The 13645-nt window shown below is 34.6% G+C and overlaps 1 protein-coding gene across 2 annotated transcripts in view; it reads left to right on the top strand.

Moving 5' to 3' along the window:
* cog4 (component of oligomeric golgi complex 4) overlaps positions 1 to 13645 on the top strand; it is a 104188-nt gene that overhangs the window by 88170 nt on the left and 2373 nt on the right. For both annotated transcript variants that reach the window (XM_059992504.1, XM_059992505.1), the window contains 2 exons: positions 499 to 600; positions 13198 to 13326. In XM_059992504.1, the coding sequence (XP_059848487.1) occupies positions 499 to 600; positions 13198 to 13326 (231 nt within the window). The remainder of the gene's footprint in view (positions 1 to 498; positions 601 to 13197; positions 13327 to 13645) is intronic.

Raw genomic sequence — 13645 nt, 5'->3', positions numbered from 1 at the left:
GCTCTAATCTTCCTTTTCTCCTTCAGCATTTAGTACTGTAAGATGCAAAGCTCTGAATTTCTGCCCTCATTCACTTGTTTATGTGCTTTGTTTCTTTTTACATGGCTACACTAAGGCTCCAGATCTAGACTGAACAAGTTTTAGTTGATAACTGGTCTACAGTCCAGCGGAATGAAATGAAGGACAGAAACTAGGCTCCCTCCATGGGCAGTGTCTGTACTTCACGCTGCCTCCACAAAGAAGTCAGGATAATCAAAGACCCACCCACTCATTCTGGACATTTCTCCTTTCTTCCATTGTGCAGTAGAAACAATAGCCCAAACATGTTGATTGGCATATGTATTTGTCAGGCAAGAGGGAAGTGGGATTGATAGAATTGTTTCCCCATGAGTTGATGTTGATCCAATTGATCAATGGCCTTTTTCTTTAATAGTAAGGTAGGATGTTGTTTGGTTGGAAGAGAGAAATCAGTCCTATCCATACTTCTATGTTCTGCAGGTTGGATTGTCGCAAGTGATCTACGATCACCTCACCAGTCTGATGACCAGCTTGATTGCAGTTGAACTGGAGAAGGTGGTTCTCAAGTCCGTGTTCAGTCGGGTATGAGCAAAAAAATCCTTGAGTATGTCGCCACTTCGTGAAAATTGTTTTCCTGACAGCTCAGTGAATGAAGCTACCGTCCAGAAGGTAGATGGCTGAAATGGTGGCATGGACTGGGTATTGTCTATGGATTGAGTGGTAGAGTGAAATTAGTTCCACTTTTGATTGGGTCCAGAACAAATGGCAACTTTGCAATTAGATCCTGGAATGGTCTCAGAATAATAAAAGGTGAGGTTCTCCTGGTGGCGCTCATGGAGTGAAATTCAATTTGGCTTCGCTCTTTACTTTTATTACCTGTAGCCACCCTTATTTACTCTCTTTAATAGTTACACTAAAAGGCTTATGTTATAGACATATTTTTGGACTGACTTTAATTCGCTGGAAATGAATACCAGATCATGAGAAGCAAAAAACGGGAAACATTCAGGTCCTAATGGGAAAAACAGACGGCGATTCTAAACACTCTTAAGTAGCCTCCGTTAACTTTTGAAACAATGTGGAAACTTATAGATAAACTTACTCAAAAATTTGCCATGTTCGAAGGAGTTTTAAAGACAGTCGAGGATAATTTTAGATCGCTTAAACATGAATCTGAACTGCAGCAAGCAACAATTTCAGAACTTGACAAAGGTGCTCGGCAAAGAGACTGAAAGATTGCAACTCTGGAACAAAATTTAGCTTCGATGTCTCAACAGCTGGATCGTTATAAATTTAAAGTTATTGACCTTGAAAATCGATCTCGAAGACAGAATCTACGGATAATCGGGCTTCCTGAAGATGTTGAGGAGGGTGATCCTATCAAATTCTTTTCTCAATTTTTATTCGTTGTGTTTGGCACAGAAGTCCTGGACGACCCTCCATTAATTGACCGTGTTCATTGCTCATTACGTCCAAAATCTAATCAATCACGACCAATAACTATTCGTCTCCATTATGTCCATATCAAGGAATGTCTGATTCGGTTTACTCGGCGGAAAGGCATGTTCGAATTTAAAGGTTTCAAATTCTGCTTTGTTGAAGATTTCAGCCCTGAGGTTTTGAAGGAACGAATGGCGTATAAGCCTCTGGTGTCAGAATTTTTCTGAATGGGTCTCAAACCAGCCCTGCTGTTCCCTGCTAGATTGAGAATCGCCCTCTCTGATAATTCCCATTGTCTCTTTAAGTCATTAAACGAAGCTCAAAAATTTTTCGACCAGCAAATTTCCTCTGTTACGGCCTAATTTAGGTTCCATTTTTTTTTGGTTTTTACTTAAATTTTTAAGCTATTTACCAACTTACTGATCGGGTCAGTTAGAATGAGGGGTTCTCTTTTTTGGTTTGTACTGTAGTATTTTTAGTATTTCTAGATTAACTTTTCTGTTCCCTTTTGGGATTCTGCTTTTTTCTTATTTTTTGAAACTATTTAGTAGATGTTTTGGTGTTTGATTTCTTTTTTTTTGAATGGAGATACATTTGTTCTTTTTTTATATTTTAAGATGTCATTCTGCTTTCTTCCTCCCATAAGACCTTATTTTCTTGCTGCATCATTTTCAATTATTTATGCGTGAAAATAACAACATGAACTGGTGCTTGTTTTCTCTTTTTTCTGAAATATTAGTATCTTTGTTTTATGATTTAAACTTCTTTAAAAAAATTCGTGGTAGTTTTTTTGCTCTTTTTGATAATTTTCATCATTTTTTTGGATTATGGGTAACTTTTCTTTAAAAAACTTTTATCTTTTGGGCTGCCATCAGAAGAGATGGGGGTAGAATTAGCTTTAGCTTATCTCTTGGTCAATCTTTGGCTTTTTTCCGGGTCTTTTTGGGTGGGGAGAGGGGATTTCTCTCTTTTTAGATTAGATATTTTCACCTGGGCTAATTCGAAACTACTAAAATGTCCGAAATGTCATAACTTCTGGTTTCTCTTTGAACCTTTTTCCTCTTCCGAGTTCATGAGTTTGTATTCTGGCTAACTCTTTACGTACCTTTACTGCTTTTACTATGATGGATAAGATTATTAATTTTGTTTCGTGGAATACAAACGGTTTAAACCATCCGATGAAACAAAAAATCTTTCAAGGTATTCCACAGAATGAATGCCCATATTATCTTTGCACAAGAAACTCGTGAGGAAAAAGGATAATCAGCGTTTTTTTAGGTTTTGGAAAGATCAACAGTACCTTTCGAATTCCCAGGCTAAAGTGAAAGGAGTTTCTATTTTTATATATTCTTCAATTTCATTTGTTCACTACGAAACAATTTCAGGTCTGAATGGTAGATTTTTGTTAATCACTGGTCTACTCTGTAATAAAGAAGTGATAATGGTTATGCTCCGAATATTGAATATCCTGAATTTTTTAAACACTTAAAACATTTAATTTTTTAATCGCATCCCTTCCCAATTTAAATGGATATTTGTTGATAATGGGAGGAGATTTTATTTGCTGCTTAAATCCTTCAATGGATAGATCTAAGTCTAATCAGGCACTTCCGAATAAATCAGCTACTTTATTAATTCCTTTATGCTTGATTTTGGAATTTCTGAAATTTGGAGGTTTTTACATCCAAAGGAAAAAGAGTTTTCATTCTTTTCCCATGTTTATCACAGTTATACTAGAATTGACTGCTTTTTTATTGACTCTCATTTAATTCCCTCTGTTACTGACTGCAATTACAATACCATTGCCATCTAAGACCATGCGCCCCTGAAACACTCTATTAAGTTAATGGATACACCTTCCAGTTTTGGACAATGGCAATTTAATTCTGTATTACTACAAGACTCGGACTTTGTGAATTTCACTAAGGAACAGATTGACTTCTTCTTTTCAACAAACTCAACAGAAGAAATTTCCAGTGGGGTTTTATAGGATACTTTTAAAGCATACATCCATGGACAGATTATCTCATACTCTGCTGGATTGAAAAAAGGAATTAATAAGGAGATTTGTATGTTGGTTAATAAGATTAAAGCAATCAACAAGATATACTCTATTGCTCCTAGTCAGGAGCTTTATATAAAAAAAAAGGTTGAACTTCAAGTGGAGCATAGATTACTTTTAACATCCTTGATTGAAAATCAATTAATTAAGTCTAGGAGTCAGTTTTATATACATGGTGATAAATCTGGTAAACTATTGGCTAGTCAATTGAAACCTGCTTTGGTTAAACGTCAGATTAATAAAATTCGATTCTCCACCTTGGAGTAGGTCGCATTCCTAGCGGCACTCTCTCTTTTAATATATTTTATATCCCACTGACAGATCCCTTTTAGTTTTGATGATTTACTACTTCTACTGAAGGACTTATTATTTTTACTGAAGGATTTACTACTTAATTACAATGGCAGAGAAAAGCCGTTCTGGTATTGAACTGAGAAGCAGTAAGACTTTTCCTGAAATGGAGCAAACGGAACAAACCAAGAAAACAGGGGAATCTGTTACACTAGCAGGAATATTTTCTTCAATACGAGACATGAAATCGGAATTCGGATTGCTTAATATTAAAATTGATAAGCTGGCCGGTTCAAACGGGAAGCTTGAAAAAGCTATTTCTACAATTCAAGACTATCTGGAAAACTTGGACTCTCAACTTCAAACACTTCAGCAGACTACAACCCAAATCGAGACTGAGCATGATCTATTCAAGCAAACTATTAAAGATCAAGGAATGAAGATATCCTCAATGGAAAAGAAAATCAATGAAATTACCTCGGAACTATTTAAAATGAAGAAAAGAATGGTTGATTTAGATAGTAGAGGGTGTCAGAGGAATCTGCGTATTCTGGGACTGCCGGAAAATACTGAAGCTGGCGATCTGTTAAATTCTTTTCAGATATGCTGTACTCACTTTTCAATGAGACCCTCGAAACTAGCCCCTTGACAGAGCTCACAGAATTCCATTTTCTCGGCGTTCATCTGAATTACTTCCTCGAGCAGTTGTACTTCCTTTGCATTATTATACGACTAAAGAAGCTATTCTTCGAGAAGCCAGGAAGAAACGGAAATTATTCTTCAATTCAACACAAATTCGTATAGTTGAAGATTATCCACCTGAGATCTTTACCAAAAGGAAGAAATATTGAGAAGTTATGAGTGAAATGTATAAATTAGATTTAAATCCCTCCCTTCGCTTTCCAGCAAAGCTGATAATTTTTCCTGAAAAATCTCAAATCATTGAGAATCTACTCTCCTCAGGAGGGATGGGAGTATATTAAAAACCTTAAAGTTAAGCCTACTGAAAAAATATTAAAGTTACTTCGATTACTCAATAGGCAATTTTGAAGTATCTGTTGTATGAGTTGTTTATGGAGCTCTTGAGTTAAGTACATGTTATACCTTTTCATTCTATGGTATGGGACGTGGTCGATTTAATTTTTTTATCTTATTAATAATTAGTACATATATAACTGTCTTGTAGGGAACCTTTATAGTATTGTACTTTAGCGGTCTGTGTAGGACCTGTTGTGTATTAATCTTTTTATTTCTTTTATTTGCTTCAATACTTATAGTTTTAGGTCTTATATACGGACACAGACACAGACGTACATACATATATATACACTTTTCTTTTTCGAGAGAAAGAATATTTTTATGACATTATTCCCCTGGATTTATTCCTTCTTTTGAATATGTGTTTAAGCTACTTTAGCTGATTCTAAGATGGCCGTTGTTGATTATGTTTTTATTAATGTTAGACATAACATTATAGTAGTTGAATTCTGTTTTTGTCTTTTATTATGACTATTTTCCATGGGATTTTTTTTTCATTATACAGAGCTGCAAGATGGAGAACAGTGTCAAAAGTTATTAGTTAGCATGGGACTAGCCTATCGGTTCCTTCATTTCTATCTGTTGGGTGGGGGGAGGGGTAGGGGTCTACTAGAGTAGGTTCTTTTCTTGATTGGGCAGCTTTTTTGATGGATTTCTCTTTCGTAAATGTGTCACTCCTTCTGGTTGTACCCGCGCCTTTTGGTTTAATCTGTACTTGCGTAACATTTCTTTTATATAATATTAAACTCAATTTTAAACATGGATGTTAATAAAATCAATATAATATCTTGGAATTGGAACGGTGTCAGTCATCCCATTAAGCGTAAAAAGATTTTTGCGAAATTAAAAACACTTAATGCGCAAGATATTTTTTGCGCAAGAAAATCATATACGAAAACAGGTTTTTCCGCTTTTGGAAAGGGCCTTTATTTCACTCGCTATCAGATAGTAAAATAAGAGGTGTTTCTATATTTCTTAGTCCCAAAATCCCTTTTGTACACCTTAATACTACTAATGATTTGATTGGAAGATATTTAATTGTTACTGGTTTATTATGCGAGCAAAAGGTAGCTCTTGTGTGTGTATACGCACCTAATGTAGATAATTCTGATTTTTTTAAGAAACTTTTTTCAGAGTTACCGAATCTCAATGAATATAAGCTGATCATGGGTGGTGACTTTAATTGTTGTTTAAATCCAGCGATTGGCAGTTCATCAACCAATCCGTCGCTTCCAAATAGAGCAGCAGCTTGTATTAACTCTTTTTTATTAGAATATGGCCTTGTCGATATTTGGTTTATAAACACCCCAATGATAAAGATTTCTCTTTTTTTCTCACACGTCCATCATAAATATTCTGGAATTGATTACTTTTTTTTTAGATATACGTCTGTTAAACTCTGTTGTTGAATGTGGGTATGAAATCATTGCGCTTTCAGATCACGCACCTTTAAAGTTAACCCTTAAGCTTTTGGATAGATTTTTGAAAATCTCACAGTGGAGATTGAACCCGGTATTGTTACAGGATCTAGTTTTTGTTAATTTTATTAAGGAGCAAATTTCTGTATTTTTTGAATTTAATACAATTGAAGGAATGTCAGATCTGGTTATATGGGACACCTTGAAATCTTTTCTTAGGGGACAGATAATCTCATATTCAGCAGCCTTGAGAAAGAAAACTAAAGCGGAATTGTCAGTGCTTATTAATAAAATTAAACAGATAGATAAAGCGTATTCAGTTAAACCTACTGAAGACCTATATAAAGAAAGGGTCGAACTTCAATCACAGTATGATTTACTTCTGACCTTTCCCATTGAACAGCAAATCTTTAAATCTAAAAGTTTATTTTATATACACGGGGAAAAATCTGCTAAACTTTTAGCGGGTCAGTTAAAGGCTGGGATGGTCAGAAGACAGATTTAAAAAATTCGCTGACCAGATAGAACAGAAACTTTAGATCCTTATGAAATTAATATTTATAGACTTTTATTCTAATCTTTATAAATCTGAATTCTCTGATAGTACTATGACTATGAATAAATTTTTGCAAAGGTTAAATATACCTCAAATTCCGATTCAAGATGCCGATATGTTAGATGCACCTATTAAACGAGTAGATAACCAAGGCTATATCCTTTATGCAATTAGGTAAAGCTCAGGGACCTGATGGTTATATGGTAGAATTTTACAAGACCTTTCATGAAATGCTTATACCACATATTCATCAAACGTTTACCAACTCTACATCCTCTGGGAACCTTCCTAAAACTTTTTATGAAGCACTAATTTCATTGATTCCAAAAAAAGGAACAGACCCACTGGAATGTGTATCCTATAGACATATTTCTTTACTGAATGTAGATTTTAAAATTCTCTCTAAGATTCTGGCAAATAGGCTTGAGACTATCTTGCCTAATGTTATCTCAAATGATCAAACAGGATTTATTAAAAATAGGTACTCACATTTGAATATTCGATTATTAAATATTATTTATTCCCCCTCAGCCAAAGAATCGGAATGTATTGAATCTTTGGATGCAGAGAAAGCCTTTGATAGGGTGGAGTGGCCTTATCTATTTCAGGTTTTGAAGAGGTTCAATTTTGGTCCAGGATTTATTTCCTGGATTAAATTGATTTATCATGCCCCGGTAGCTGTGGTTTTAACTAATAATCAAAAGTCTCCTTACTTTAGATTATATAGAGGTACCCATCAGGGTTGTCCCCTTAGTCCTTTATTATTTAATTTGGCTATTGCTCTTAGGGATTCTAATTCTGTGCAGTGTATTAGGAGAGGGGATAAATTACATAAGGTTTCATTATACGCAGATGATTTATTAGTTTACATTTCAAATCCTAAGAAATCTATTCCTTCTATGTTATCTATATCTATGGAATTTGGTACTTTCTCTGGATATAAAATTTACATAAAAGTGAATTATTTCCTATTAATAATTATTCTGATTATTATGATCAAATACCTTTTAATATTGCCAAAAACCATTTTTCTTACCTTGGTATCAAAATTACAAAAAATTTTAAAGACCTATATAGGTATAATTTCTTCCCTTTAGTTGAATATACTCAACAGGTGCTTTCTAAATGGTCACCTATGTCAATGTCATTGATAGGTCGAATAAATGCTATGAAAATGGTTATTCTACTGAAATTTTTAAATATATTTCAAGCAGTTCCCTCTTTTGTTCCAAAAACATTTTTTGATAAAATAGATTCTTTGATTTTATCTTATGTTTGGAATAATAAAAGCTCTAGAGTGAATAAACTTTTATTGCAAAAATCAAAAAAAGATGGAGGACTAGCTTTACCAAACTTTAGATTTTATTATTGGGCAATTAATATTCGCTATAGTACTTTTTGGATTTATGATATAGATGACCAAGATTGCCCTTCATGGTTACAGCTGGAGGAAAATTCAGTAATGGGGTTTTCGTTAGCTTCTTTATTAGGAGCTCCTCTTCCGTTTTCATTCTCCAGAATAGGTAGACAAGCTCTTAACCCTATTGTTAAACATACTTTAAAAATTTGGCTTCAATTTCGTAGATTTTTTGAATTAAATGATTTTTTACTTTCTAGTGATATTTATTCTAATTTCTTTTTTAAACCATCAACTTTGGATAAGGCTTTTTTAACATGGAAAATTAAGGGAATAAAAGCTTTTTTAGATTTGTTTTTACAAGACTGTTTAATGTCTTTTTCGCAGTTAATGGATAAATATGATATCTAATACACATTTTTTCAGGTATTTACAGGTTAAGAATTTTTTACATGATTTTTTACCAAATTACCCCTTGGCCTGCTCTTCAAATTTGGCTTATGTTATTTTTCAGTTTAAACCTTTTCAAAAACGATTAATAGCTATCACTTATAAACAGTTAATGAATGCTCGCATGTCACCTAACGATAGGGTTCAACGTACCTGGGAAGTAGAACTTCAACATTCACTTTCAGATAATCAATGGAGTAAAATTTATTATTTAGTCAATAATTCATCTATCTGCGCACACCACATCTTAATTTAGTTTAAGATAGTACATAGGGCCCATATGTCCAAAGACAAATTGGTGCATATTTTTCTGAATATAAGCCCTACTTGTGACAGAAGTAACACAGAAATAGCTACTCTAACTCATATGTTTTGGTCATGTGTAAGTTTAAATAATTTTTGGAGGGATGTGTTTGGAATATTATCTAAAGTTATAGATATGGATGTTCAACCTAATCCACTGACAGCAATTTTTGGGATTATTCCAGAGGAAGCAAGCAAAGTGTCTGCTTCCACCCAACATGTGATAGCTTTTCAACTTTACTGGCTAGGAGAGCTATTTTGCTACACTGTAAAGAATCTAACCCACCTTCTGTTTTCTATTGGCTCTCCTCCATTATGTCATGTCTAAGTTTGGAGAAAATTAGAAGCCGGACATTTGATACATCCTTTAATTTTGAACAAGTCTGGCGATCCTTTATTCAATATTTTCACATGATTTAATTTATTTTTATTTATTTATTTTTCTTTATTCTCTTTGGGGAAAATCCTTATCCATGAAGGTTCGGAGATGACTGGAAGGATGTGTTTCTTTTTCTCCTAATTTTATCCTCAATTGGACTTCCCAATCTTTCTTTTTCTTTCCTTTTTTCTCTTTCTTTTTTTTGTTTTTTGTTTGTTTCGTTAGTAGGTTTTTATCAATAATTTTTATCCAGAATGTGTCATCTCATTGGATGCCGAGGAAGCTTTCAATAGAGTTGAATGGCCATAGTTACTTAGTAAGCTTGAGAAGTTTAATTTTAGCCTGCAGTTTATATCTTGGGTTAAATTGATATATTATGTCCCTATGGCTTCAGTACTTACCAATAATATAAGATCTCCTTTTTTTTCAGTTGTTTCGTGGCACTAGCCCATTATTATTTGATATTGCCCTGGAACCTTTAGCTGTTGCTATTCGTGATTCACCTTCTATATTTGGCATTTCCCGTGGGAATGTGATACATAAGTTATCATTATACACTGATGATTTGTTATTATATATTTTGAATCCTGAGAAATCCATTCCTGCTATTATATCCTTGCTTGCTCAGTTTAGTAACTTTTCTGGTTACAAACTGGATCTTGTAAGAGTGAACTTTTCCCTTTAAATATGCAAGTTCCAATTTATAAATGTTTACCATTTAGATTGGTCAGGGATTATCATACTTATAATATTACTGAAAAACGTAATGATTTATTTAACATCAATTTTTTACCTTTAATAGACCAGGTTAAACAATCGCTTACTAAATGATCCTCTGTCTATATCATTGATTGGTCGAATTAATGCTATTAAAATGATTATTTTACCTAAATTTTTATCTTTTCCAAGCAGTACCAATCTTTATTCCTAAATCCTTTTTTTATATACTATTGACTCTAAAATTTCATCTTACATATGGCAGAATAAAAATCCTAGGCTAATTAAAAATACTTGCAGAAATCCAAAAGGAACGGTGGCCTGGCATTGCTGAATTTAAGATTTTATATGTTGGGCAATTAATATTTGATATTTAATGTTTTGGACACAAGTTGTGGATATTATTGTCAGTCCACAATGGGTCAACCTTGAATGTAATTCTGCACAAGGATTTTCATTGGTTTCTATCTTAGGGACTTCACTTCCCTTGGTTCTTTCTAAATTGAATAAACAAATGGTTAATCCACTAATTAAACATACATTACAAATATGGTTTCAGTTTCATAAATTTTTTGGCTTGAATAAATTTATCAAATCCTATTATATCTATTTTTTTTCAACCCTCTGTCATGGATCAAGCCTTTCTGGTTTGGAAAACGAAGGGTATAATATGTTTTTGTAATTATTTTTGGATATTTTTTTAGATACTTACAGATTAGAGATTTTTTGAATATGATGTTACCTACTTTTCCGATTTCATATCCAACTGACATCATGGAAAAAAATTTAGGCTTAAACCCCTATCAAAAGGGTTTAATAGCAATCATCTATGATATGATTATGAATATATAGTCAGATATATCCAATAAAATTTAAAATGAATAGAAGGAACTTCAGCTTTCTTTACCTTTAGAGAAATGGGAGAAAAAATTTCAATTAGTTAATTTTTCTTCTATTTGCGCTCAGCATACATTAATTCAATTTAAAGTGGTACATAGGGCTCATATGTCTAAAGATAAATGAGCTCGTTCTTACTCTCATATAAATCCGATTTGTGATAGATGTCATTCTGAGGTAGCCTCTCTGACTCATATGTTTTGGTCTTGCCCTCTTTTGGAAAGATATTTTTGATACATTCGCTACAGTTTTTCACATTGATTTACAACCTCACCCTATCACTGCAATTTTTGGCTGACCAATGATTGATTTGCCCTCTGCAGCTCGGTGGATGATTGCATTTGCTACTTTAATGGCTAGAAGATCTATTTTATTGAATTGGAATGAGATGAATCCTCCAACGACATCTCAATGGCTTCCTCAAGCCATATCCTTTTTAAACCTAGAAAAAATTAGAAGTGGTACCTTTGATCCCTTGGTTAAATTTGAGGAAACTTGGAGGCCTTTTATTCAATACTTTCATAGAATGTAATTTGACCTTTTCCGATTCCTTTATATTATTCATTAATTTAAGTAGAGGAGCAGAGCTGATGACACTAATGATTTTATTTGATATAATAGAATAGCCCAGCATTGTTTAGTTTTGTTTAGTTTATTTTGTTCTTGATTTTTCAATTTGGGGTTTTTTCCATCTTTTTATTTCTTTGTATCTTGTTTACATCAAGGGTTTGGGAGGTCAATTATATTGGTGTTACCTATAGTTTTTACTCGCGTGTTAATTGCCAACAATGTAATCCTACTCCCTTTGTATTATTATGACCATCATGTATTTGTCTTTGAAAATTTCAATAAAATGATTGAAAAAGAAAGAAAGAATAATAAAAGGTGTAGAAATTTAGATGGGGATCTCTCTAGAGATTAGTCATTCAGCTGTGCTGCAAGTAATTGAGATTGCAATTTTAATTACATGGTTAAGGAATGGGGGGGAAAAGGCAGACAAATTGAGTTAAGAAATGGATCATCTATCTTCATCCCATCTTCTCCCTCCCACCAATTTTATCCAGTGATCCACTGCTTGATGTGGAGCTCAAGCCCTCTATGGATTAGCCATTGGATCTTATAGTGGGAGATTGTGAGGGGCCTGGAACTGGCTTCAGTGTCTCTGGTTCAGTGTAAACAAAATTATCCCTCAGTTCTACTTCTGACTCTAATAGATGCACGAGTGAGAACATGAAGTAAGGATGGGATCTGGTTTCATTGGAACACCTTTCCCACTGCTGGAGGGTCTGGTCATAGTGGGGAAAGGTGAAGGTGATCAGTGCCATGGAAATGTATCCATGTTATAAGGCATTTATTTGTCTGCCTCCATCTCTCATTCATCTGCCATTGTCTCTCAACTTCCCTTCCAGTCTCATTCCTCTTCCCTAGCTGCCTGTCATCTTACATCCCTCAATCTGTCCTTCTCTTTATAATGGCCACTTCCCTCTTCACTCTACCCTGATGCAGGGTTTCGGCCTGAAATATCAACAATTCCTCTCCTCCCTCAGATGCTGTTCAACCCACTGAGTTCTTCCAGCAGATTGTTGCTGTGGATCAACCATGGTTTGAAAGAATGGTCTACTATTCTAAAGTGGGGATTATTCCAGACCTGATTCATGGTCTGTGCAGAATGAACAAATGTTAGTACAGTTATCCTCTGCAGTCCTGGAGGGGAAACCACCAAGTTTATGGTGACTCCAATCACTTACCTGGGGCACACTGGAGGATAGAGTATGCAGATATTGACCAGGGAGGAAGGGTAAAATGAGTGTTTGCAGGTCGGTAAGTTGAACTTCAGTGCCTGGCAAATAATCGCAGTCAATAGATCTAGGAAAAATGTGCTGAATGGCCTGTGTGGTAAATTTGATCCTCTAAAGTCAATAGATGAACAAAATCTATGTAAAATAATGCAGTATATTCTGAAGTAAATTCTATTTACACATTGTCTTCTTGACTTAAATCATATTCTCTGCTATTCTTAGATTGATTTGACACTTCTACCTAAGCAACTTTTCAGAATGCTGCCTTCCACTTTATTTTGCAACCATTTCTTCTGGATACTGGACAGCAGGTGTCCTCCAGTCCATTGCCTCACTCAACTAGTTTCTACTTGTTCTGAGTCTACTTCACCAAACAAAATCTTTTAATTGCCATCTATTTCTTGGCATCATCTAAATATCCTCATGATTTTGAAACTTAGTTTCATGTTCTCTTTTTTTTGGTCTTTCTCAGCTTGGTGGGCTGCAGTTTGACAAGGAACTCCGTTCGCTAGTGGCGTACCTGACATCGGTAATCACTTGGACCATCCGCGATAAGTTTGCTCGTCTCTCTCAGATGGCAACGATACTGAATTTGGAAAGGGTGAGTGTCTTGTACAAGATTCAGTAAGTGGCTTGGGTGAAGGCTCAGAGGGAGTACCTTTCATGTTCTCAGGGATGTTCCCAAGCTGTTGAACTTCTTTTGAAGTGCAGTCACGGAGTTGGGAATAATTCACAGAGAGAAGGGCATAGTTAGAGGGCAGAATGTACAGGCTGGCAGGCTTCCTAGTGGGATCAATAATAAGCTCTCTGCTGTTCACAATTTAGATGTTATGCAAAGATTTGTATCCTGTGAAGTTCAAATGGATGAGGAGTAATCTTAGTGAAACATGGGTTCCCTAGGGGGCAACACAGGATAGATG

Source organism: Hypanus sabinus, chromosome 17 (genome assembly GCF_030144855.1).
Source record: "Hypanus sabinus isolate sHypSab1 chromosome 17, sHypSab1.hap1, whole genome shotgun sequence".
NCBI classification, from domain to species: domain Eukaryota; kingdom Metazoa; phylum Chordata; class Chondrichthyes; order Myliobatiformes; family Dasyatidae; genus Hypanus; species Hypanus sabinus.
The sequence above is the reverse complement of the archived record's forward strand: the minus strand, read 5'-3'. Positions and strand labels throughout refer to the sequence as shown.